This window comes from Equus asinus, chromosome X, assembly GCF_041296235.1.
Source record: "Equus asinus isolate D_3611 breed Donkey chromosome X, EquAss-T2T_v2, whole genome shotgun sequence".
In the NCBI taxonomy this organism is placed as follows: Eukaryota; Metazoa; Chordata; class Mammalia; order Perissodactyla; family Equidae; genus Equus; species Equus asinus.
Genome location: NC_091820.1, coordinates 4,358,166 through 4,384,788, shown reverse-complemented (window position 1 = coordinate 4,384,788; position 26,623 = coordinate 4,358,166). Strand labels below are relative to the sequence as shown.

The window sequence follows — 26,623 nt, the reverse complement described above, 5'->3', positions numbered from 1 at the left end:
TGTTTATTTTTTTTATCAAACATCAATGAGCTTTTCAGTTCTGATCACTGATTAGGTAACTCAGCAGGGACTGTTTTGGTCTCATTCCTGATGCTGCTGATCCAGGGACCACACTTTGAGAACCAGGGGGTTAAGGAAACCAGTGGTAGAATATCTTAGATGAACAGAATCAGTGAATTAAAAAAAAGTCTGTTCAACAATTACTGATTACCTACTGTGTACTATCAAAATGGCTTAGGAAAATGACACAACCCCTTTTATCAAAATGTACTGTATGCTGAAGTTTTACTATTAAAGACATTTCACATTGAAAATCTGTCATTTTTGGTGCCAGCCCGATGGCATAGTGGTTAAGTTCACACACTCCGCTTCAGCAGCCTGGGGTTCACAGGTTCGGATCCCAGGTGTGGACCTACACACCGTTCATCAAGCCATGCTGTAGCGGCGTCCCACGTACAAAGCAGAGGAAGATTGGCACAGATGTTAGCTCAGGCCAATCTTACACACACACACACACACACACATACACACACACGTAGTTTTCACTGCATTCAGAAATACTGCTCCATTTCTGGGTGAGGGAGGTAGACTGCTGCATCTTCGCCTCTGCCAGGTTGTGATAATTTGATTTTAGCTCAAGATGGGCCCTTCCACATGAAAACGTATTTTGTGTCTTTAAGGAACTAACCTGTCTATAACAACAAAACACTGGCTTTAGAGCACCACCCCCATTATTTTCTTATACTTGGAAATAATAAAAGTAAAACTGTTTTCAAGATATACTGAGTTTTGGAAAAAGCATTAAATTGCTTTATTCAAGGTGTGCAGGGTATGCAAGGTATAACTTGACTAGCAAGCAATAACCAATGTGGGCTCAGACTCCCTTTTCCGAAACCTGTGGACCCAGTTGTATTTAGATTATTTAATTATTATTTTAAAGAGATCTTAGAATGCATATGGTCTATGATATATACACTCTCAGGGGAACAGGATCTGGGGCAGTGCCCATAATCAAACCCACTGGTATTTCTATAGAGAAGTTTGTGAAGATTCACACAAAGCTTGATAAATATTAAACATTAAAACCACCTCATTCTAGTCCAGGTCACATTTTGCTGCTAAATGAAGACTTTCATTTGCAGAAGGTTATAGATTATGGAATTGGGGACGAGGAATTACATTCCTGTACCAGGCCGGACAGTTAGTTAACAAGCATCTATGAAGCTAGTCCCATGTGCCTGAAAGTTGCGATACTTTTGTGAATGAATTCCAAATAGTTAATGGTTTGGGGTTTTTTTTCAAGTAAGATATTTGGTACGAGCACTGTTTCTCAGGTTAAACCCGTCTTTGCCATTATTGGAGCATGCGTGTACAGAGAGGAAGCACATCCTGTAATTTCCTCTTCCCTCATGAGTGACGACTGCGAGCGTTCCGTGGAGCAGCTGCACGCTGATGTCCCTGACTCTGTTGACTCCATGTGCTGGTGCTGGGAGTTCACTCTGTCCAGGCGCTGTGCTCCGAGCTCTGCGCATCTTATCCCACTTAACTGACAGACCGCCCAGAAGGTGTGGAAGGGTCTTCGTATTCCCACTTTACAGATAGATAAACCAAGGCCCATTGAGAGGGCCGAGCACGTTTTGGGAGACTTCAGCAGCTAGTCAACTGTGGAGCAGGACCTCAAACCCAGGCCACCTGGCTTCAGGGCACCTCCTGCCCCCTCATCCCCACACCTAGTCTTCTGACCCCCCGATCCTGCAGACCAGCGGCTGTTTACCACCATTCCCCTAACAGAAACTACAAGTCCAAGAGGTTAAGAAACTTGTTCCAGCATGTGCAGCTAAAAAGTGGCCGAGCTGGGACTTCACCACTCATCCCTCAGATTCCTGACACTCTTGCCTTCTCCCAAACCTCACTGTCGGTCTGGTATGGAGACGAAAATGGAGGTGGATGGGAAAATCAGGTCTCATAATAGATGCTTGCTAGTGACAGGTTGATTGAGGTATTTCACTATTAAATACTGCAACTCACGATTTTAGAATTGGAATTGGGTGCTGTGTGCATGGTCAGTACACTTTCCTGCAAGGGAGAAGTGGGGAAATGCCCTCACCCCTTACTCTTTACAGGGTAAAACGCACACTGACGTTGTCCTCTGAGAGCCAGGAATGGACTCAGCAAACATTTAAACGCATTCTCAAAGATAAAAGATGTGACTAATTACGTTACAATTACAGAACCTCAGCCTTAGACAGAACTTAGAGGCCACGTGCGTGCCTGCCTCCAGGTGCAGTGAGGCCTTCTCTAACAGTTCAGTGACTTTAAACTCAAAGGTCTTAGGTTTGCCACCTGGGAACCAAGCGTGCTGCTCGTGATGAAAATACAACCTTTCGGCCTCCAGGCCCAGGTGGCCGAGTTTCCATCTGCCATCTCATGCCCTCCCATCACCACCCACCTGAGGGCTTCACCTGTAGCAGCTGCCCAGACAGCTACCTGGGTTCCACTGAGCAGTGAGATTTGCTTCTACATGGAATGTTTTTCTAACATGCCTAAGGAAGGTAGTGGCTTATGTGGCTGTCGCATGTTCAAAACCATGTTGACTTTCCTATGAAAAATAAAACAGAAGCATGTTGAAAAGCATGAAGCTCTTGAGCAAGGGAGCATATGCATTTGATAGCTTGGCACAGCTATTTTATGCTCTTTCATTTTAGCTTCTGCAGACTTGTTTCCTTTCAAAATGCTGTCCCTTTAATTCGAAGTATGCTGTCATCAGCTGGCATAGCCATCCTCAGATGTGAGGAGTTTAATTGCTTGTTTAGATCTTTGCTTATTCACCGAGGATTTGGGATGATTTTATCTAAATTGTAAAGAAAAGTGGCCATCCGTGCAGTCTCCTACAGATTTATAATCCCCTGGTCTGTATCTTTTAATTTAAAAGCTCTATGACTTTCTAAGCTTCAAATAAACACTGTTTAAATCATTTTAAAAGGATATAGCTATTTTTCTGTCTTCGGAATTAGTATTTTTTCTCTCTCCTTTCTTCTTCCTCAGCCACTTGCTTTAGCAAGAGGCCTGGACCATCCAGGCATCTTCCCGCCCGGCTTCTGCTCCTTTTGCTCACCCGCTTGTCTTTCAGACCTGACATTCTTTTCTCACTCACTCAGTGCCTGTAGTTTCTTTTGTCAAAGTCTTCCCCTCTCAACTATTAGAAGAAAAATGTTCAAGGGAAGAAAGTGATACGTCCTACCTCACTGCCAGTCCATCCATCTTCATGCCCTCAGAGCCTCACTCTCCTTCCCCCTCCCAGGGAAGAACAGAGAAGGAGTGTGCATTAGAGTGACCCTCCACTGAGAAGCCTTTTTCATCCTTGAGGACAAGAGTGGGCCGGCCCTTCCCTCTAGTGTATGACCAAGTGCAGGGTCAGTTCTAGAAGACCCAGAGCCACTCTGGTTGTTAGCCAAATGCTGGCTGCTTCTACAAATGACTCCAGGAAGACTTTTCTTAAAGTCCTGCCGTCTTTTGTACCAAAAAACAAGACAGAACAAAAAGCAGGCTCTTATCCTCCAATTCAGGGGCCATGCCGGCGCAGTCTCAAGTACCTCCCAGGGTGGAGATTCTGAGCTCTGTTGGTTGTGTGTGTTTTACAGCATCTCAGTAAAATCCAGCCTGTGGTCGAAAAGCAAGGATCAAAACAGTTCAAGTGCTGAAGATGACATTGTACCTGATACGCCACTGTGGGTGGTTTTGCCTCGAAAAGCAGGGGGGGAAAAAAGCTCTTTCTGTTTCTGGTCGCTGTGGAGGCAGAAGCATCCCACTGTGGGGCTGTGGGTCCCGGATCGGTCCAGGGGAAGCACGACACACTCAGAGGGGCAGTGAGAGGCTGGGCAGGGTCAACAGCCAGGAGAAGCAGGCAGGGGGCACAGCCCACCCTGAAAGCTGGGGGAAGAGCCACACAGAGCTGCCTGTGCTGGGCCCCAGAGTTCACAGGGGAGGGAGCGAGGGTGCCTACCTTGGCCCCGTCCACCGTGCAGTGAGCCAGGGACCAGGAGGGTAGCTAGCACTGGGCGACACCTACAAGGTGGCGGCCAGAGCACCCTTGCTGAATTCATGAGCTTAGCTAGTCCTCTGAGTGGAGAGCCGTGGAAGCTGCAGCAGACACCTCTAGTGCGACCACTGCCAAGAGGAGATGCCACCCAAGGAAGAGGTTCAGAGGCTATCTGAGGTAGAGCTTGCAGCCGCCGGTGTGGGAGACTTTTACTTGCTGAAGAACTGCCCTTCGCCTGGGGCCGTGGATTTGGCAGAAAGGTGGTGGATGTGGTCTGCTGCTCAGCCTCCCTTCACCTTGCATGAGAAGGATGCAAATGACACAGTGCGGGTGACACCAGAATTCTCACAAGAATACTACTGTACTCTCATAGTACTGATCTGAGTAATAGTACCGTTAATACTCTTTATATATTAATATAAATATATAAAAACGTTAATACAAGTGTAAATATAGTACTATATATTATATTTTATATAATTTATTGTATGTTAGTAGTATCAGTATTGTATACCTCCTGTTAAAGTGAAAAGAAGGCCCCAGGAGGTAACTAAGTTGCCTGAGTCTTTTCCCCCAGAAAGTGCCCCGCTGGAGTCTGATTCTTAGACTGACCTTTCACCCTTACGTGGTAAGGCCTTGTGAGACAATAGAAAATATATATAGTCTGGTCTCTGCCTCTGGTTGCTGGCACTCCTAAAACCCATGTAATTTCCTAAGTGATAAGAGCACTAGGAGCATCTTTTGTTCTAATATGTGGTTTTTGACCCTGGTTCCTGACACCCGGCTCCTACATCTCTTGGAATTTCCTGGTGATAGGAGCATCTTTGGTTCTAATGAGGTGACTCTGGGTGGGCTCCTGGATGGGGGCACATCGCTGGAAAGACCAAGCCACGATCAGAAGTTCGAAACTTTCAACCCCATCCTCTATCCTCCCAGGAAGGGGAGAGGGGCTGGAAATGGAGTTTATGATTGATCATGCCTTTGTGAGGAAGCCTCCATAAAAATCCACCACGGTTGGGAGTCGGGGAACTTCCAAGCTGGTGAACACGTGGAGGTGCCACGGGAATGGTGCGCTGGGAGAGGGCATGGAAGCTCCACGCCCCTTCCCACATACCTTGCTCTACACATCTCTTCCGTTTGGATCTTCATCTGTATCCTTTATCATATCCTTTTATAATAAACTGGTGCTCTAGCAAGTAAAATATTTCTCTGAGTTCTGTGAGCAGCTCTAGCAAATAATTGAACCTCTGACTTATAGCCGAGCAGTCAGAAGCACAGGGGACAATCTGGCCTTGCAATTGGCATCTGAAGTGTGTGTCTGGGTTTGGGGCAGTCTTGTGGGACTGCGCCCTTAACCTGTGGGATCTGATGCCAACTCCAGGTAGACAGTGTCAGAATTGAGTTGAATTGTTGGACACCCAGTTGGTGTCCCACAAGTGCTTGGTCTGAGATAAAGCCCCACGCATCTGGTGACAGGAGTGTTGTGAGTGTGGTAGTAGTGTGAGAGTAAAGGAGAAACACAGGAGGTGTGTTTTTCCTCCTCAGGCCTGTACAGAAGGGTCCGGTGTCATGCAGGGCTTCCCAGCAGCACCACTGGCCAGGCGCTCCTGTTGGGAGGAATCCCACAGGTGGTGGAAGTGTCCCTAACTGCAGAGGGCCACATGCAGACCCTTTTGCACTCCTGTCTCTAGGTACCAGGTGGGAATACCAAGTGACGACCTCATATAGCCTCAGATGGAATTCGTGATCCCAAGTGCATATTTAGACTCGAATACATGGATGTTTATATAAAAGACAGTTTAACCATCACATAGACTTCTTTTCTCTCCCACTTTTTAACTTTCCAGATCACAGCTCCAAAGATACACCAGCAGACTGAGAGGAGGCCGCCCAGGGCCTTGTTCAGTCCAAATGACCTGTGAACATTTCCGTCCTTTCCACAGGTCTCCGCAGAAAGCTTTCTTCCCTGAACATGACCTACACTGTGTATGTAGACGCTTATCTGATAGAGACTTCGTGTGAACGTAGCATGCACCCTAAACATCTCAATATTTTTGTCTCATCTTTGTTTCTGCAGATACCGAACCGCTATATTCAGTGGTGTTTCAAGAAGTATGTGCTCGCTATGAGAAGAATTTCACCTGGGATGTGAAGTCCCTCGTTATGGGCAAGAAGGCACTGGAGGTGGCCCAGACCGTCATAGACATCCTGCAGCTCCCGATATCCAAAGAAGAGCTGGTGGAAGAGACCCAGACGAAGTTAAATAAGATGTTCCCCACGGCTGCTCTGATGCCAGGTGCCGTTTGTGAAATTGGCACTGTTGTCAGTCTAGGTTACTAAAGTCTAATACAGGGTGTGCTTAGTCCGTTCTCTTGTCTTGATAACTTCTTGGGAAATTCTCTTCTTGTTTGAGGCTCAGAGGTACTCCAGAGAGTGTGGTTGACACTGTTGTAGGTTGTGTTTCAATCTTGTCTTTAAGGGCTTCTTAAAATCGTATATATTCCTTTCACTGACTCATGAGTTCCAAAAACATTTGAATTTTGTTTGTATCAATGTTGTGTAAAGATTATATTTATGACAGAATTGCCTCAAAGTTTAACTTTAATATATGGTTTTGCCTTTCTCTTCAAAATCAGATGCAAGATTAATGTTTCAGCACCTATTCACATTTAACAAATTAATGACAAGTAAGCACATAAATCTCCCTAAAGAAGCTCAAGTTTTTAAAAAACGTCAAAGGCATAATTCATTTTCACATGTCTGTTTCTATGCCCTTTACCTTTTCCTGTTTTCCTTTAAAACGTTAGATGACTTTTCTCCCTTGGGGCCTGTTAACTGAAGAGCAGTCAGAACTGAATCGCCTGTGGTTTCCTGCCAAAAGGGAGAAGGTCAAGAAAGTTCTAGATTACGGGACCAAAAAATGCTTAAAAAATGGAGAACTATTTTAAGATTCTTTCAGGAACAAAGTTGAATACTCAGTGTTTAGAATTCCTGGTGTGAGGGGAGAAAAAATTTACAGTCACAACAGTGATTTTAAATTTAAAATTGTATTAATATGAATCACAGTCATTTTTGAAACGTGTTATTTATATTTATACATAAATCCAAAGGAGCAGATTGGATGTTCCCTGGAACTGGAAGATTTCTCATAAAGGGCCCTGCTAATGTAGTGCCTGTGTCACATAGAAACCATGTGGGCTATTCTTGGATTGCACACACGCATGCACGTGCACGTATGTATGACCCTCAGACGTGGGTACAAGTACCGTGATACCCACTCTGCATCTCCTGCCTTTCTGCACAGTTACCCTGACAAGCCTTAATGATGGAAACATATCCATATGGCTAACTTTTTTAAATCGTGGTAAGAAACACATAGCTTAAAACTTAACCATCTTATCTGTTTTTAAGTGTGCGGTTCAGTAATGTTAAGTATGTTCACATTATGTGTAACCATCATCACCATCCTTCTCTAAAACATTTTTATCTTGCAAAACTGAAACTCTGTCCCCATTAAACACTTACTCCCCATTCCACCCTCCCCCCCGCCCCTAGTAGCACCATTCTGCCTTCTGTCTCTGTGAATTTGGCTCCTGTAGGGACCAGTGGACTCATATTGTAATATTGTATTTGTCCTTTTTTTTTTTTTGTGAAGATTGGTACCTGAGCTAACAACTGTTGCCAATCTTCATTTTTTTTTTCTTTCTGCTTTTTCTCCCCAAATACTCCCAGTACATAGTTGTATATTTTAGTTCTGGGTCCCTCTAATTGTGGCATGTGGGACGCCACCTGAACGTGGCCTGTTGAGTGGTGCCATGTCCACGCCCAGGATCCGAACCAGCGAAACCCTGGGCCGCTGCAGTGGAGCACGTGAACTTGCCCACTTGGCCACGGGGCCGGCCCCGTATTTGTCCTTTTCTGACTAGCTTTTTGAACCTTGCATAATGTACTCAAGGTTCATCCATGTTGTAGCATGTGTTAGGATTTTCTCCCTTTTTAAGACTGAATAATATTCCATTGTTTGGATAGACCACGTTTTGTTTATCCATTCATCTGTAGATAGTCCCTTGACTTATTTCCTCTTGTTGGCTATTATGAATAATGCTGCTATGGACATGTGAGTATAGATATCTCTTTGAGAGTCTGCTTTCATTTCTTCTGGGTATATATCCAGAAGTGGGATTGTTGAATTATAGGGTAAGTCTATTTGCAATCTTTTGAGGAACCACCATACTGTTTTGTATTGTGCTGTACCATTTTATTTTCCCTTCAGCAGTCCACAAGGGTTCCAGTTTCTCTACATTTTCACCAGCACTTCTTATTTTCTGTGTTTTTGTGATAGTAGTCATCCTGATCTGTGTGAGGTAATATCTCATTGTGGTTTGATTTGCATTTCTCTAATGATTAATGATGTGAAGCATCATTTCATATGCTGTTGGCCGCTTGTTTGTCTTCTTTGGAGAAATGTCTATTCATGTCCTTTGCTCATTTTTTAGTAGGGTTATTTGGTTTTTTCTTGTTGAGTTCTAGGAATTCTTTATATATATGTTATATATAAACCCTTTGTCAGATATATGACTTGCAAATATTTTCTCCCATTTCATAGGTTTTCTTTTCACACTGGATTGTGTCCTTTGATGTGCAGAACTTTTTAAGTTTGATGCAGTCCTGTTTGACTATTTTTGCTCTTGCCTGTGCTTTCAGTGTCATACCCAAGACGTCATTACAAAATCCAGTGTCATAAAGCTTTCTCCCTATGTTTTCTTTTAGGAATTTTATAGTTTTAGGTCTTATGTCTAGGTCTTTAACCCATTTTGAGTTAGTTTTTGTATATGGTGTAAGGTGAGGGTCCAACTTCATTCTTTAACCGCGTGGAGATCTATTTTTCCCAACATCATTTGTTAAAGAGACGGTGCTTTCCCCATAGAATGGTCTTGGCACTGTTGCTGAAAATCATTTGACTATCTATCTATGTGAGGGTTTATTTCTGCTCTCTCTATTCTATTCCATTGGTCTGTATGTCTGTCTTTATGCCAGTACCACATTGTTTTGATTACTATAGCTTTCCAGTATGTTTTGAAATCAGAAAGTGTGAGACCTCCAACTTTTTTCTTCTTTTTTTCAGTATTGTTATGGCTATTCTGGGTCTCTTGAGAGTCCATAGAAATTTTAGAATGGATTTCTGTATTTCTGTGAAAAATGCTATTGGAATTTTGATAGGGATTGCTTTTAATCTGTATATCTCTTTCGGTAGTATGGACATTTTAACAATATCAGATCTTCCAATGCATGAACGTGGGATGTGTTTTCATTTATTTGTGTCTTCTTTTTTAATTTCTTTCAGCAATGTTTTGTAGTTTCAGTGTACAAGTCTTTCACCTTTTTGATTAAGCTTATTTCTTTTTTGATGCTACTGTAAATGGAATTGTTTTCTTTTCAGATTGTTCATTGTTAGTGTATAGAAATGCAAATGAATTTTTGTGTGCATGTGTGAGGAAGATTGGCCCTGAGCTAACATCTGTTGCCAGTCTTCCTCCTTTCACTTGAGGAGAATTGTTGCTAAGCTAACATCTGTGCCAATCTTCCTCTTTTTATGTGGGATGCCACCACAGCGTAGCTTGACAAGTGGTGCTAGGTCTGTGCCAGGGATCCAAATCTGCAAAACACCGGCTACCGAAGCAGAGTGCATGAACTTAACCACTACGCCGCAGGGCCAGCCCCGAAATGCAACTAATTTTTGCATATTGATTTTTGTATTCTGCAATGTTGCAGAATTTGTTTATTCTAACAGGTGTGTGTGTAATCTTTAGGGTTTTCTACAAATAAGATCATGTCATCTGCAAATAGAGATAACTTTAGTTCTTCCATTTTGAGTTAATTTTTGTGTGTGGTGTAAGATAGTGCTCTACTTTCATTCTTTTGCATGTGGCTGTCTGGTTTTCCCAACACCATTTATTGAAGAGACTTTCCTTTCTCCATTGTATGTTCTTGGCTCTCTTGTCGAAAATTAACTGTCCATAGATGTGTAGGTTTATCTCTGGGCTCTCGATTCTGTTCCATTGGTCAGTGAGTCTGTTTTTCTGCCAGTACCACGCTGTTTCAGTTACTATGGCTTTGTAATATATTTTGAAATCAGGGATGATGATACCTCCAGCTTTGTTCTTTTTCCTCAAGATTCCTTTGGCTAGTTGGAATCTTTTGTTGTTCCATATAAATTTTACGATTCTTTGTTCTATTTCTGTGAAAAATGTTGTTGCAGCTTTAATAGGGATTGCATTGAATCTGTAGATTGCTTTAGGAAGTGTGGACATTTTAACTATGTTAATTCTTCCAATCCAAAAGCGCAGAATGTCTTTCCGTTTCTTTGTGTCTTCTTCAGTTTCTTCCAACAGTTTTATAGTTTTCAGTGTACAGATCTTTCACCTCTTTGGTTAAGTTTATTCCTACATATTTTATTCTGTTTGTTGCAATTGTAAATGGGATTGCATTCTTAATTTCTCTTTCTGCTACTTCGCTGTTAGTATATAGAAGCACGACTGATTTTTGTATGTTTATTTTGTATCCTGCAACTTAACCGCATTCATTTATTATTTATCAAAGTTTTTTAGTGGATTCTTTAAGGTTTTCTATATATAAAATCATGTCATCTGCAATTAGTGACAGTTTCACTTCTTTCTTTCCAATTTGAATCCCTTTTATTTCTTTTTCTTGCCTGATTACTCTGGCTAAGACTTGCAATACTATGTTAAATAAGAGTGGTGAGGGGCCAGCCTGATGGTGCAGCAGTTAAGTTTGCACATTCTGCTTCGGTGACCCGGGGTTTGCCGGTTCAGATCCTGGGTGCAGACATGGCACCGCTTGTCAAGCCATGCTGTGGTAGACGTCCCATATATAAAGTAGAGAAAGATGGGTACGGATGTTAGCTCAGGGCCAGCCTTCCTCAGCAAAAAGAGGAGGATTGGCAGCAGTTAGCTCAGGGCTAATCTTCCTCAAAAAAAAAAAAAAGTGGTGAAAGTGGGTATCCTTGTCTTGTTCTTGTTCTTAGAGGGATAGCTTTCAGTTTTTCTCCCTTGAGAATGATATTAGCTGTGGGTTTGTCATATATGGCCTTTATTATGTTGAGGTACTTTTCTTCTATCCCCATTTTGTTCAACGTTTTTATCATAAACGGATGCTGTATCTTGTCAGATGCTTGCTCTGCATCTATTGAGATGATCATGTGATCTTTATTCTTCATTTTGTTAATGTGGTGTATCACGTTGATAGATTTGCAGATGTTGAACCATTCCTGCATCCCTGAAATAAATCCCATGTGATCATGGTGTATGATCTTTTTAATGTATTGTTGTATTCGATTTGCTGGTATTTTGTTGAGGATTTTTTCATCGATGCTCATCAGTGATATTGGCCTGTAATTTTCTTTTTTTGTGTTGACCTTGTCTGGTTTTGGTCTCAGGGTCATTTTTGGCCTCATAAAAAGAGTTAGGAAGCTTCCCGTCCTCTTCAATTTCTTGGAAGAGTTTGAGAAAGATGGGTAGTAAGTCTTTGAATGTTTGGTAGAATTCACCAGGGAAGCTGTCTGGTCCTGAACTTTTATTTTGGGGGAGGGTTTTGATTGTTTCAATCTCCTTACTGGTGATTCATCCATTCAAATTCTCTATTTCTTCTTGGTCCAGTTTTGGAAGGTTGTGTGATTCTAAAAATTTATCCATTTCTCCTAGATTATCCATTTTATTGGCATATAGCTTTTCGTAGTATTCTGTTATAAACTTTTGTATTTCTGAGGTGTCGTAATTTCTCCTCTTTCATTTCTGACTTTGTTTGAGCCTTCTCTCTTTTTTTCTTGGTGAGTCTAGCTAAGGGTTTGTCAATTTTGTTTGTCTTTTCAAAGAACCAGCTCTTGGTTTCATTGATTTTTTTTTTTTTTCCTATTGTTTTTTAGTCTCTATTTCATGTATTTCTGCTCTGATTTTTATTATTTCCTTCCTTCTACTGATTTTGGGCTTTGGTTTTTCTTTTTTTCTGTTCCTTTGGGTGCACTCTTAGGTTATTTATTTGGGATTTTTCTTGTTTGTTGAGGTAAGCCTGTGTTGCTATAAACTTCCCTCTTAGAACCACTTTTACTGTACAGTAAAAGCTTTTGACATGTCATATTTTCATTTCCATTTGTCTCCAGATATTTTTTTATTTCTCCTTTGACTTCTTCATTGACCCGATTCTTCAGTAGCATTTTGTTTAATCTCCACACATTTGCGGCTTTTCTGATTTTCTTCCAGTAGTTGATTTCTAGTTTCATATCTTATTTATCTACTTGTTTATTTGGATACTAAGAATCTTACTTTTTAGCATTAGAATTTGTATATACTTAATTTAATTTTTACTAGCCTCACAGATGAGAGTAAATGCTTATCCATGATTCCAAAGTCTCTCTTAGAAAACAAGAGGTCATGTCCATACACCACACATACCCTGGAGGTGAGAGGATTCCAAGAGTATGAGGAAAAGCCACAGATAACACTGGATGGGAGAAACTTAAGATCATCCCAGATCAAACCAATGACTGAGGTCAGAAGATACCACTTTGACATTCTGAAAGGATTAGGATGAAGCACAAGGATGAGAAATTATACTCATCCTGAAGGGGAAGAAAGATGGAGAGGGAAAATGTTGGACTGTCTGTAGAGTAAAAAGAAAGGCTGGTGCAAACCTGCGGATCCAGAAACATATTTTTCCATAGGATTTTTGTTCTATGATGTGCCAGTCGCCAAAATAGTAATAAAATAGATCAGGTTTTCTACCCTAAAAGGACATGCTTCACCCCCTATTTTCTGTCCTTCCTGCATTCTTTCCATCACCTCTTTTATCTAAGCCAAACCTGAATTCCACTGGACAGGTGACCTCCTGGAGTCATGGTCAGGTGACTGTATTCAGAAAAAGTCACCGCTGGCCTTTCTATGTGTAGGCGTTCATTTTCTTTACTTATTTCTTTGTTCCCATTATTAAACTGTGACAATAGGAAGCGAATGGGTGTGGCTGTGCTCCCACAAAGCTTTCCGTGTGGACACTAAAATTTGAATTTCATATCATTTTCACATGTTATGAGATACTCTTCTTTTGACTCTCCCCCTTTAAAAACAGATGGTGAGCTGGATGTGCATTTCAAAGAAGGCCAGATAGGACAGAGGGCTAAGAAAACAGCAGGGTGGTTGAAATCCTGGATGCAAAGTGGCTGAACCCCTGGGCCCTCCGCCCCACTCTGTGCATCCAAGATGCCACCCTAGGTAGAAAATAGCATATTTTATTCTGTTTATAAACTGAACCAGAAAGACTTAAGATCTCAAATGATCAGGTGCGTGGAGGATGCAGAGACAATTGGAGATGAAAGGAACATCTGCCCGCTGAGGGTCCCTTCACCTCATCTCCTTTGTATGCACAACCAACAAGATACTGGAGAATTCTTCTCTGGAGACAAAGGTTACTTTATAAAGAAAAAGTCAAATAATGACATTTTGAGGGCCACCAGTGAAAAGGCCAACTCCCAATAATAGGTTCCGCTTGTTCCAGGCTCCCACTTGCACCCCAAGCTGGCACTCTAGGGGAGGATCCTTCCTGCCTCTTCCAGTGTCTGGGGGCTCCAGGCATCCCTTGGCTTGTGGCCACATCACTCTGATCTCTGCCTCTGTCTTCACGTGGCTTCTCCTCTGTGTCTCTCCTCTTCTTCTAAGGACACTAATTGCTGTGGACTGAATGTTTGGGTCCCCCCGCAAGATTCATAGGTTGAAGCCTTAACCCCCATTGTGGTGGTGTTAGGGAGGAAGGCCTTTGGGAGGGGATTAGGCCATGGGGATGGAGCCCTCATGACTGGGGTTAGTGTCCTTAACAAAGAGAACCTAGAGAGCTCCTTCACCCCTTCCACCACGTGAGGACAGAGAGAGGACGGTCATTTGTGAGCCAGGAAGAGGGCTCTCACCAGACACTGTATCTGTCAGGGCCTTGATCTGAGACCTCCAGCCTCCAGAACTACGGGAAACATTTTTGTTGTTTATGAGCCACCCTGTCTGTGGTATTTTGTTATGGCAGCCCAAACAGACTTAGATACCTGTCAGTGGATTTAGGGCTGACCCTAAATCCAGGATGATCTCGCTCCAAAGATCGTTAATCACATCTACAAAGACCCTTTTCCCAAATAAGTTCATGTTGTTCAGAAGCACCAGGAGTTAGGACCTGGACATTTCTTTTGGGGAGCCACCAATCAACTTACTGGACTTGGTCACATACCTTTGATCTGTGGCACCATGGTGTTAGCCTACTCACCTTTCAGGCAGTTGCACAAGTCACCTTCTGAGAGAGGCTGTATGCTCCAGCCCCCTTACACATGGAAGGGTTGGGGCGAGGAGGGGCTGAGCACTGTCACCAGAATGCATGTGTAGAAGATCTAGGCAGTGTCCCACACAGTGTATCTGGTCCCAGGACAGCGTGGGTGCCTCTTCTGCTTATGGGTAGCTGGGTGGCATTCATCTGCTCACCACATGGGCTGACCCCAGTGACACATGCCATTCTCTTCTTAGGTCTCACTCCAGAGAGATCTAGACTTAGCACCCACTCCATGGTTCTGAACACACATGGTGCTTAATGATGTGTACGTTTCTGTAAGTGGTGTCACGTCCCCATTTGTATTATCTCCTCACTGCAGGACTCTGTTTAGGGCGAGGTGTTACAGGTAACTCCTGAGTAAGGTTTCAATGGATATATCCACTCCATGAATGAATTCAAGGACCTAGCTTAAAGAACTCAGGTCAACTCTCAGTCTTTCCAAATCCACTCGAATGGCAGTGTCCATGTTCTTTCTCACCACTCTTGGGTCTCTAGGATGAAGTAAAAGGGAAGTATTCTTGTATCAAGATTGCTGGTTCTCCACATTTTGTATTTCTCTCCCTGTAGATTAATCCTCTGAGAGCTGATTTTTTGTAGCAATATGTATCTGTTTTTCTGCCCTTCCCTGAAACCACAGTAAGCACCCCAAGCGCTGAAAGCTGAAAGCTGTTGCTCAGTCTCATTCATGTGTCTACTTAATTAACCAGCTTCTCTGCAGGACAGAACTCCATTTACATTTTTAGCCTTTCACTTCTCAGGGAGAATGATTGAATAAGATAAAGTTGATAGACAGTATTTCAAGGATACAGAAGTTTTTGAAGGAATCAGGCAATTAGGAATCAGGAGATGTGAGTGATGTATTAATGACTATGACCTGAAAGTAGGTTTATCTAATGGTGAGGACAGTGGCTAATATTTATTTGTGGCTTACCTGCATGCATCTGAAGCGATCACCCCTGTGTTTTTATGTGCATGACCCCTTACTTGCATTCCCGCACAACAGCTCCACAAGGAAACTTAATCTTTGCTACTCGACAGGTGACAAAATGGAGACACAAAGAGGACACTTAATTTCCTGATGTCCCACAGCCGGAGGGCTGTAGTCAGGTCCTTCTCTGAGGTTTTATGTTCGTACTGGTCTCAGACATTTTGAGGGACCTCAGTATGTTGTGATTGATTTAAAACAATCATCCAAAACCATTTTTGATTCATTCCCCTGTCAGTAAACATTTTGAGTATGCACTCCACTATAGGGTGGTTGTGTGTATTTGTCTATATATATTCCTGCACTGTTACAATGGGTGCATTACAAAATATTTACAGAACTAGAAATGTTAGAAGGGTAAGCTAACATGAAATAAACTATATTCAAATTTTTTAAACGAACAGCACCAAAGAACTTTTCTATCAAAATTTTCTTTTTCCAGTATCTTTTAGAGAGAGGCATGTGTTTAAATATGCTGCATTATTTTTTAAAATCTTGGTTTCCTCTTGTGTAATATAGTAATTTGAAATTCTTTTAAATTGAGATCATTTTTATACTTAGCTTTAATTACTATATCCAGACAAAGGTTCCTTATTGGCTATATTTTTGTTTTGAGCATTCTTTTATCCCATCCGCCAGTAAAGGAAAGGTGTTTTTTTTTTAATTTAGTTAATAAATTGAATCCTCCATAATATTAATCAGTGGTTGTTGCCAACTAATTGACTGATGTGGCATTTTAATATTTTCAATGAATGGATTGAAAGCCAATAGAAACTCTTCATGTAAAATACTTTTGCACTGGTTTAAAATTGATTGTAAGTCTGAAAGTAAGTGTGTGTGTTCATGAGATATATGGATCTGTCGTTTTCTTGAATCACTTTGTCAGCTTTGATATCAGGAAATTGCTGGTCTCATAAAATGAGTTGGGAAGTGTTCCCTCCCATTTTCTGACCTTGTTTAGGATTGGTATTCTTTCTTTCTCAGATGTTTGCTAAATTCACCAGTGAGGTCATCTGATCCTAGATGTACGAAGGTTTTTAATTACAAATTCAATTTCTTTAGCAGATATAGGGCTATTGAGTTTATTAGCGTCTTCTTGAGTGAGCTTTGTATCTTTCAGAGAACTTGTCTGTTTCATCTGAATTGTCGAATTGATTGGCATAAAGTTGCTTACAATACTATGTTTTAATCCTTTTAGTGATTTTAGGGTCTGTCACGATGTCCTCTCTTTCATCACTAGTATTTGTACATTTGGATCCTTCTCTTTTCTTGGTCAGTCTAGTGAACGGTCTACCGGTTAATTTGATCTTTTCAAAGAACTAGCTTTTGGTTTAATTGGTTTTCTGTATTATCTTTTCTGTTTTATATTTCATTGATTTCCTCTCTTATTTTTATTCTTTCCTTCCTGTGCTTTAATTTGCTCTTTTCCCTTCGCTTTCTTAAGGTGAAATCTTAGATTATCTTCTTTCTTCCAGTTTCTTAATGTGGCAACTTAGATCACTGATTTGAGACCCTCTTCTTCTCTAATATAAGCCTTTAATGCTATAAATTTTCCTCTAAAAATGTTCCGGCTGTATCCCACAAATTTTGATATGCTATATTTTTGTTCTCTACAAAATGTTATCTAATTTCCGTTTGTGATTTCATTGTCCCACGTCTTATGTAGAAGTGTGCTGTTTAATGTCCAAATATTTGTGGTTTTTCCAGTACTTTCAATTATTGCTGCCTGTTTTAATTCTCTTGTCATCAGGGAACTTACTTTGTTTGATTTTAATTTTTGAAAAATTTTGGAGAATTGTTTTATGGCTCATAGTATGTTCTGTCTCATTGAATGTTTCATGTGCACTTGAAAATAATTTTTATTCTGCTGTTGCGTGAAGTGTTATATAAACGTCAATTCAGTTAAGTTGCTTCATAGTGTTTCTGAAGTCTGCTGTATTCTTGCTTATTTTCTCCTGGTTCTATCAGTTACTGAGAAAGGAGTTTGAAATCTCCATCTATGTTTGTCTGTTTCTCCGTTCAGTTCTATTAGTTTTTACTGTATGTATTTTGAAGCTCTGTTATTTGATGCATATACATTTAGAATTATTCTATCTTGTTGATAAATTGACCTATTTGTCATTATGAAATGTCTCTAGTTATTTCTGTTAATCATCATTTGGGGTTCTAAAGACCACTTGTCTGTTATTAGTACAGTGATGCATCACTTAACGACAGGGATATGTTGTGAGAAATGCATTATTAGGTGCCTTTTGTCACTGTGTGAACATCATAGAGTGTACTTGAACAAACCCAGACACTATAGCCTACCACACACCTAGGCTGTATGGTACTAATCTTATGGGACCACCATTGTGTATGCAATCCATCATTGACTGAAATGTTATTATGCAGCATGACTGACTCTTTTGATTAGTAGTTACATAATATATAGTTTTCTTTTATTTTTAACCTGAGTTTTTATAGATAAGTAGTGTCTTGTAGACAATATGTAGTTAGATCTCACTTTTTTTTGTTTTCATTTTTTCTATTCTGATAATCTCTAGCTTGGACATATTTATATTTATAAAGCTGTTATATAAGGTCATTATGTGCTAATTCCATCATCTCTGCCATTTCTATTGATCACTTTTTCCTCCTGGTTATGGGTTATATTTGTCTGCTTCTTTGCAGGCCTGGTAACTCTTGACTGGATGTTGGACATTGTGAATTTTACATCCAGCAGAGTGGTAGATTTTGCTTTATTTATTTTTTTTGGAAGATTGGTACCTGAGCTAACATCTGTTGCCGATCTTTTTTTTTTCCTTCTTCTTCTCCCTAAAGCCCCCACCCTCCCACCCCTCCCCAGTACATAGTTGTGTATTCTAGTTGTAGGTCCTTCTGGTTCTGTTATGTGGGATGCCTCCTCAGCATGGCCTGATGAGTGGTGCTAGGTCCGCACCCAGGATCCCGAACTGGTGAAACCCTGGGCCGCCAAAGTGCAGCGCACAAACTTAACCACTCGGCCATGGGGCCAGCCCCTATTTTGCTTTATTCTTGACAGAATTTTAACTTTGTCCTGGCATGGAGTTGAGATCCACGCCTTCCTTTGAGCATCTCCCAGGACTGTTTATCTGAAGGGTCCAGCACTCACACTATCTGTTGCCTTCCTGAATGGTTTCAGGTATTTGAGAAAATGACTATGTCAGTCTTTTCTGCAGCACTTGAGAAAGTAGGGACATTGCCTCATGTGATGATTAAAACAGTAATGATTATGTGATTGTTTAAAATAGTATTTTAGATAGCACAGCACTTTGTGTGTATTTAGACATTACTGTTTTCCTAATCAGCCTTTTTCACTCATTTCGGATGACCAGCCCTCTCTTCGTTGGCTCTATGGAGAACTGTACTAAGCTGTGTGCTCTCTGTACTTAATCCTCATAGTTGATGAGAGCGTGGGAAATGTTCCTTTCAGGGGTGGTTGTTGCTCGGCTGCCTCAAGCCAGTTTACTTAACTCTCTAATCCCTTATTACTTAGTGCCACAGCTTTCCTTCAGCTGCGGCCTTCCCTCTCAGCCCCTGGTGGAGATCGTTTGTTGATTCCCTCTCCCCGGCAGTAGCATGAGGAACGATTGAACTGCTTTCTGTAGAATACAGGGTTTTTCCAGAAAACACCAAAAGCATAGCCTATTCAGTGCTTCAGAACACGAACCTGGCCCACAAGGCCCGCTGGGATCATGGCCTTCCCCAAGCCCCTTGCCGCCTCCCGGGTGCAGAGGTGCCTCCCAGGGCAGCTCTGCTGGTTTCTGCATTTTGGCAAGAGAAGATCTGCAAACGAAGCAACGCTTCTTTCCGGGAAAATCACCTTCTCTTTCTTTGGGAAATGCTACTGCTAGGCTCTGAGTTGCTTCCTTGATTTTTGTTTTGAGTAGGGTCTTTGAGAGCTGATAACCCCTCTTAAGAGAGTGTGTCTTGGATCAGATACTCTCTGAGAAGAGGGAGCAGAGTCAGGGGTCACAGAGCTAGCTGGGAAGGCCTTGTGGCCAGGTCCCTCCTCCACCTCACCGAAGGCTTTCCTTCCTCCTCCCTAGGGGCAGAAAAACTGATCCACCATCTGCGGAAGCACAATGTACCCTTCGCTGTCGCCACCAGCTCTGGGTCCGGGCCATTCGAGCTGAAGACCAGCAGACACAAGGAGTTCTTCAGCTTGTTTGATCATGCCGTTTTGGGCGATGACCCTGAGGTGAAGAAGGGGAAGCCAGAACCAGACATATTTCTGACTTGTGCAAAGCGGTTTTCTCCTCCTCCTCCCGTGGAGAAGGTGAGTCCAGCGGTGGTGAGAAATGGCAGCAGCTGGCCGCATCTGTTAATGCTGTTTGTCAAATGCAAGAGGTCTTTGTGGTCCCTGTGGACGGCTGCCACAGAGGGCTCCTTAGACCTGGAGAGAAGGGCGGTGGGGTCACTGGATGAGGGGAGGACAGTGAGATCATTTCAGTCTGTCGGGGAGTGTAGCCACCCAAGTCACCAGGACAGTGAGACCTGGCGGAAATCTGGGATGCAGGAACATATCTAAGAAAGCTGACCTTTGGCAAAACACTGCCTAATGGACATTTGGCAGGAAAGGGAGGCCTTCACTGATGTGGGGCTACAACGTCCTTATTTGTAATGAGCAGACTCAAAGGCACACCTCCATTGCACTGCAGATAGAAATCATCAGAACTCACTACCCCTCACCCCAGTGTTTGTCAAGTGAAATTTTGTGACTGCAGAGTTTTTGCTCACAGGGACCTCTTCTTGCCATCACAGTTTCCGGGCTTCTGTGTGTTTCTCCACTGGAAGGAAGCCGCTGGTGGGGCTTTGTGCTGAAGGCCCCCTCCTCCTGCCTCTGTGGGCTGCTTCATTATGCAGGGTCCGCATGGAGATGGGGCAAGTGGTTTCTGTGACTCGGAAGAGCATTTAGAGCAAGTCGACGGAGGCTGTTCAGCGTTACTCCAGATCCTCCTTGCGCTGTGACAGCTGAGGTGGAGGGCTTAGCTTGGAGTCTCTGCAGATGCAGATTCCAAAACAATAGGGAGATGTTCTTGAAAGGGAGGTTCCTGCTGGTGACATAAGTGTGTTAGCAGCAGGGAGGGCATTCCTCAGGGTGACAGAGTGCTCCCTCTTGTTCCTGTCTTTGAAGACTTAGTGCTTTGCTGGGCATTAGTTCAGGGAAGAGTATTTCTGTGAAAGGTTTTTTCAGGGTTTGCCGCTCGTCACTAAACAGTGAGCCAGAGATGGGACACTGCCATTTACTACACGAATCATAAGCTTAGGGATAACTGCTCAAAAACTTCCTTTCAAATGCAGCCAAATGGCTGGGGCTTTAATGAATGATCTATTTTTTTGGCAAATGATCTGACTTCCTACATTGACCCTGTAAAGGCCAAAATATGTCGAAATACATAACTCCTGTGTGGTTCTCTGATTCTCTGACCCTAGCTGGGCTTCCCATGATTCAGTTCAATTCTGACACTGACTACCTGGAGTTAGTGCAGACCCCATGGGGTGAGGGCTCAGTCCCATAAATCTGTCCCCTGCTCAGACACCAGCCATGAATGGGGTGCCCAGGCCACTGGCACTTCTGCCTAGCCAACTGCAAATTTAGGGCTTCCCACAACCCCCTTTCTTGGTTTGATAATTCACTAGCATGACTCACAGAACTCAGGATAACACTTTAATTGCATTTCCTGGTTTATTATAAAGGATGCAACTCAGAAAAGCCCAGTGGAACAGATGCATAAGGCAAGGTATGGGTATGGGAGAGGCGCAGACCTTCCATGCCCTCCCTGGGCATCCCACCCTCCCAGCACCTTCATGTGTGCACCAGCCCAGAAGCTCTGAGAACCCTGTTTTTTATGGAGGTTCTATTACACAGGCATGATTGATGAAATCATTGGCCTTTGGGGATTGAACTCAATCTCCAGCCCCTTTCCCTTCCCTGGAGGTCAGAGGTGGGGCTGAAAGTCTCAACCCTGTAATCATGCCTTGGTCTTTCTGGCGACCAGCCCCATGACTGAAGCCATCTAGGGGCCCACCAAGAGTCGCCTGATGAGCAGAGACTCAGGCTTGGTTGAAAGGGGCTTATTACAAAGAACACAAGATGCTCCAGTGGCTTAGGAAATTCCAAGGGTTTTAGGAACTCTGTGCCAAGAACTGGGGACAAAGACCAAATGTATATTTTTTTATTGTTTCACAGCTATAAAGAATCATTGAGTGACAGTGGTGATGCATTTGTAGTGATACACATATGTGGGCTGATTGAAATCTCATTGTTGGATCCAACTGGACAGCAATTGTCTGACAAGGGACAAGCCTGAGATGGCCCAGCCTCTAAGCCATAGGTGCAAAGCTGAGCCCTCAGGGGTGGCCTGAACACATCCTGGTGGAACCTGTGTCAGCTGCTTTTATCAGGACATCTGTGTGGTGTGCTTGGTATCTTACTGTAAATTCCATAGAAATTTGTTGTTTTTTCCTAAGAACTTCTCCCTCTCTCCTAAAGAATTTTTCCATACCTCCAGGTTATAAAGCCCTCTTCGTAGAAATGCCATTTTCTTTGTTTGGGGCAACTTGTTGTTTCTCTATTCACAGATAAAGTGAGGGTACCGCGAGCATTCAGAGCACACAGGTGCCTGCTTTCAGTACTGTCTTTACAGCTGATAAAGACTCGAGGTTTGCCTTTGGTGTGATCTGGGTGTAGAGCTGAGACCATTAAAGGAAGAGGATACTCCATTTCTTTCAACTACAGGCAGTCCTTCTTTTGAAAGGTGGTCCTTCTTTTGAAAGGCGCCACATTAATGGAAACATAGTGTTTCCACGTTTTAAAGTACATATGGAAACAAAGTTTACATGGAAAGCACATGTTCATGGTATGAGACCAATTGCACTGACACCCTGCAAAGCAAGACAAGCCCCTAGCTCCCATACGCATAAGTTTCCCTTAACAAGGCACCCAACTAGAGAGGCCTGCTGAATGGGGTTTTCACATCCCCACGTTGTTCTCATCGACAGTGTTTGTTTCAGAATTGTCAAAGAAAAGTGAGCAGTTGCGTATCTTAAGAATTTAGCTCTTCAAGTGTTCTGGACATAGCCCTTGTTGCTAGTCCACGTTTATTTGTGGGTATATTTGGCTTGCAGAGAGGAAACCTTTCTTTGTCATATTTCTTAGGCAAATATAATTAAGGCTTTTTGGGTTTTTCCTCATGTGGTGTGCATATTGTAACACTAAAGGAGGATTTTACTGTGTCCCTGGTTGCGGAGGGACCTGTAATTTTGTACTTGGATTTGTCTCCCTGACATGTGAAGCAGGGGCAGAGCGGCTTGTTGAAATATGACGTGACTCTCAGATGGCGACCGGCTGCTCTCTCTTTGGCGCAGTGCAGGCGTGAGCATAGACAGCTGTAGCGCACCTCCAGAGTTCAGGGGCATTTCATGCGATTCTGAAGTCACTAGAGAGACTCACTGGCCATCGAGACTTTCTTATCCTGGGGATGTCAGCAAATTCGTTGGGTGCAGTAGCAGTACTAGGTGAGTAGTACAATACCAGTGGTGTGAAAGAGAGAGATGATGTGAGTGTTACCATTTTACTCGGAGAAAACGCCTAACAGAGCTGGCATGCAGTAATTAAGTGTTCATTGAAAATATGTTCCTTTAAGTTATTTGTGTATCATTCTTTTGTGCTAAAAATAAGCAAAAGTAATGCCACATTCAAAAGTCACCTTAACCCCACCTCACGCTAGTAATCACTCATTGAGAGCCTGCTGTATGCCAGGGAGGCACTCAGCAGGTGGAGTGTCCATGGACTCTCAGAGACCCCGTGGGACAGAGGTGGTCCTTGTCCAGCTTCTACAGCACATGAGCTTCTGGAGACTGGCAGGCATGAGCGAGGGGGCTCAAGTCCTGTGGGAGGTTGAGGGACAAGCCGGGAATCACCGCCAGGCCCCGTGGGTGTGCCAGTTCCTGAGTCTGCCACTTGTGTGCCTAGCCACAAAAATGTATATCTCTGTTGTAAAATAAAAATGATGGCCTTATTTACACATGATTTCTTGGGAACATTACAAGTAAAACTTGAAATCAATTTTAAAAAGCAGAGCCATCGCTACTTTTCATATTTTACTTTTCCTGTTAATGGCAGGAGCTGAGTTTCAGGTTTTTTTTTAAAGTTACTTGTTTTGTTTTTACAAAAGTTCTGCACATTAAGCTTTTGTGCACCTAAAGAGTAAAAAACAAATGACAGATGCATTTTAACTGGCAAGTTCTGATGAACTGTACGAGGTCTTCATCATAAAACTCAGACCCTTCCCTCAATTATAGAAGTAATTGCCTGAGTTGACTGCTTGCTAGGTGAAATGGTAATTAATATAGCTTACATAATCAATCTCCTGACAACGAAATGTGTTAATTTAACAGTCACTCTCTATGCCTCTTCTCATGCATTGTACGTGTCCTGAAGTCTGCAGACGGGTGTGGGCTATCAGCTGTTGCTGCTGCTTGTTACTCTCTGAAGACTTCTCTTGCCCTCCTAGAACACTAGAAAACAAGTGGCTGCATTGCTTGTGACAGGTTGAAAGTTCACAGTTGCAGTCAGATGGGCTGTGCGGGGCCTCTGTCTTGTGGGTGATTGGAGGGATGTCCTTACTCAGTCTCACCCCCAGACCCCTGTTGGAGGCACAGCCACAAGGAACCTCCCCTTGGGGGTGAAGAGAGTCACCATGCCACAGTCAGCCATCTCCAGGGGTCTCAGGGACCCGGCAGCCTTGGCCATCACTGCCCAAGCCTCAAGGCCACCTTTTCCTGTCATCCACAACCACTGAGCAAAACACAAGGGCCTCTGGTCACTGGTCTTCAGTATTATTTCATATCTCTTGCAGCCTGATATACCAGGCCCTCCCTCATCTTGTAAGAAACATCTCAGGCATCTCCACTGTTAGCTTCACAGATGCTCCCCTTCTCTTTCAGTGAACCTGCCTGTACTTGGTGTCCCCACTGAGGTTCTGTGTATGGATGAGGTCGCTTGCTTTCCCAGATTACACCATCAGGAGGAAAAACATCTCCTACACTCTCTTAAGATTAGTTATTGGAGGCCTGTAAATTAAACTGACAAAAGACACATTAGCAAAAGAAAAGACGGACTTTTATTCACCTAGGTATGTGCCCGTTCACAAAAAAATGTGATTCAAGGAGACAGTTAGAATCTGTGCTTATCTTAATAGGGGTTGTGGAGACTCAGAAGGGCACTTCTGGGAGAACAAATGACTTTTAGGAAAAATAAATGAGTTCTTAGGAGAACAGATGGGAGATATGACAGTTTTATGACAGTGTCTGTTAGGCGATTTCTTATCCAGGTGCTGACCTGTGCTGACTTCTCTTCAGAGATAAGAATCAACCTTCCCTGGTTGTGAAACTCCCTCCCTGGAGGGGACTTAGGGCAGTTGAATTCTTGAGGGAGCCTTTGCTTCTCAGAAGATAAGGAGAATGGCAGAAAAAGCCTCTTCCTGCAGCTGTTGATTCTCAAATGTTTTCAGCACAAAATAATTCTGAAGCCACTGTGCCGTGTTCTGGGCCCCCTTCGCCACCATGGGGTCCCTGTTTTCCTTTTCCAGACACCCCCATGTCACTTTCCTGCCCCCTCCTCTGAGTGCTCAGCATCTAGCTGGCCAAACGCAGGGTGCTCTCATTTCTGAATGACCCCGCCTCAGGTTCTTAAGGCCTGCCTTCCTCCCAGGCAGTTTCATCTTCCACATGGCCTCAGGGCATCTTGCTTGCCACTAGCCCTTGGGCTGGTTCCCACTTCGACCAGCTGACCCCATGGCCAGCCCCAAGGATCTCTGGACCACTGCGTCAGGTGCCCTGATCCTCGTCTCGTACCATGTCTTCACTTTATCTCACTCTCAGCACACCTGCTCTCCAGCTCGTCCAGGCCTCTTGTCCAGGACCTGCGCTTTCCTCCCCGATCCTGCCTGCACCCGAGTGGCTGTGCCGCGCTGCATATCCCGTCCACACCTCCCTCCCAGTGAGGTCTTCAATGCTAAGGACCTCACATCTTTTCCTTCTCGTCCTCTTGGTTTACCAGACCTTCTGTAGCATCTCCCCCTGCTGGCAGCGCCTTTGAATAAAGACCATAGTACAAGATAGTCTTGATTACACTGAGTTACACAGCCATGCATAGATTTTTCCGACTGTCATTAAGAAATGGGACATACAACAACTCACAGGCCTAGAATACATTCTAACAATACCATATTTGCATTATTTAAAAACATAATTGCCTGCTATTCACTACAGCTAATGGAGTGGTGGGGGAGACTTAATCTCCGTGGACAGAAAATGCGATATTCCTTCGATACACCCTTCTTCCAAGATCAACTGAATGGATGTTCGTCTTCAAAGTTACTAATTGCTCTTGATATTTTCCTGGCCCCTTCAGATCAACTGAATTGAATAAACAAAAATGATGGCAACACCATTTTCCTTTGCAATGACAGAGACCTCGATGCTGTATCTATTTGTGTTTTGTTCAGTTTTGTTCAGCATAATTCCTAGTAAATAGATTGCTAAGCAATTAACTTTTTCCCCTTCTCCAGATCCGTATATACAGACACACATATCAAACAGAATGTAAATTGCTGAAACGATATGCCAGCAGCAACATCTGTTACTGTGATTGGTGTCCTGACTTGGGGGGCTCTTTTACAGTTTGTTCTTATAATGTGGTTGTACCAGTACTGTTCTGTGTATGTTTGTACATGAGGCTGGGAAATCTTCACATATCTGCAACTGGAAAGAATGATAGATTTCAGGAGGCCATTGTAATAGCATGTAGCGTGTAACCTATCTTGTTAAGCCACCATCACAGAATGAAAAGTTGGACACCGCTCCAGATATTTAAAAGGATGAATTGTATCTTGGATTTCCAAAAAATTAACTACATAGCCATGCCCTCAAATTATCTTCTTAGGCAGTAAGTAAACAATACTGCTAGAATAGGGGAGCCATAACATTTAACCAACAGTGCCCAGAATTTCTTCGTAAATCAGTGGTTTTGCCTTTTGACTGTTGGTGAAACACTAATGTAACAGCCTTCTTGTACTCTGATTCCATCTCACTCTCCCAGCTCCCCACGCCAGCCTGCAAAGGGGTAAACCCCTTAGCCTGGCCACCTTCTCCTTACTCATCACTCCAGGATTCTGTCTTAGCCTTCCCTTCTGTGT

At 43.0% G+C, this 26,623-nt stretch overlaps 1 protein-coding gene across 1 annotated transcript in view; it reads left to right on the top strand.

The window, feature by feature from the left end:
- The window catches only part of PUDP (pseudouridine 5'-phosphatase), a 62,546-nt gene that overhangs the window by 27,983 nt on the left and 7,940 nt on the right, over positions 1-26,623 (top strand). Inside the window, exons 2-3 of the mRNA XM_044768189.2 lie at positions 6,117-6,335; positions 19,469-19,698. Of these exons, the coding sequence (XP_044624124.1) occupies positions 6,117-6,335; positions 19,469-19,698 (449 nt within the window). The remainder of the gene's footprint in view (positions 1-6,116; positions 6,336-19,468; positions 19,699-26,623) is intronic.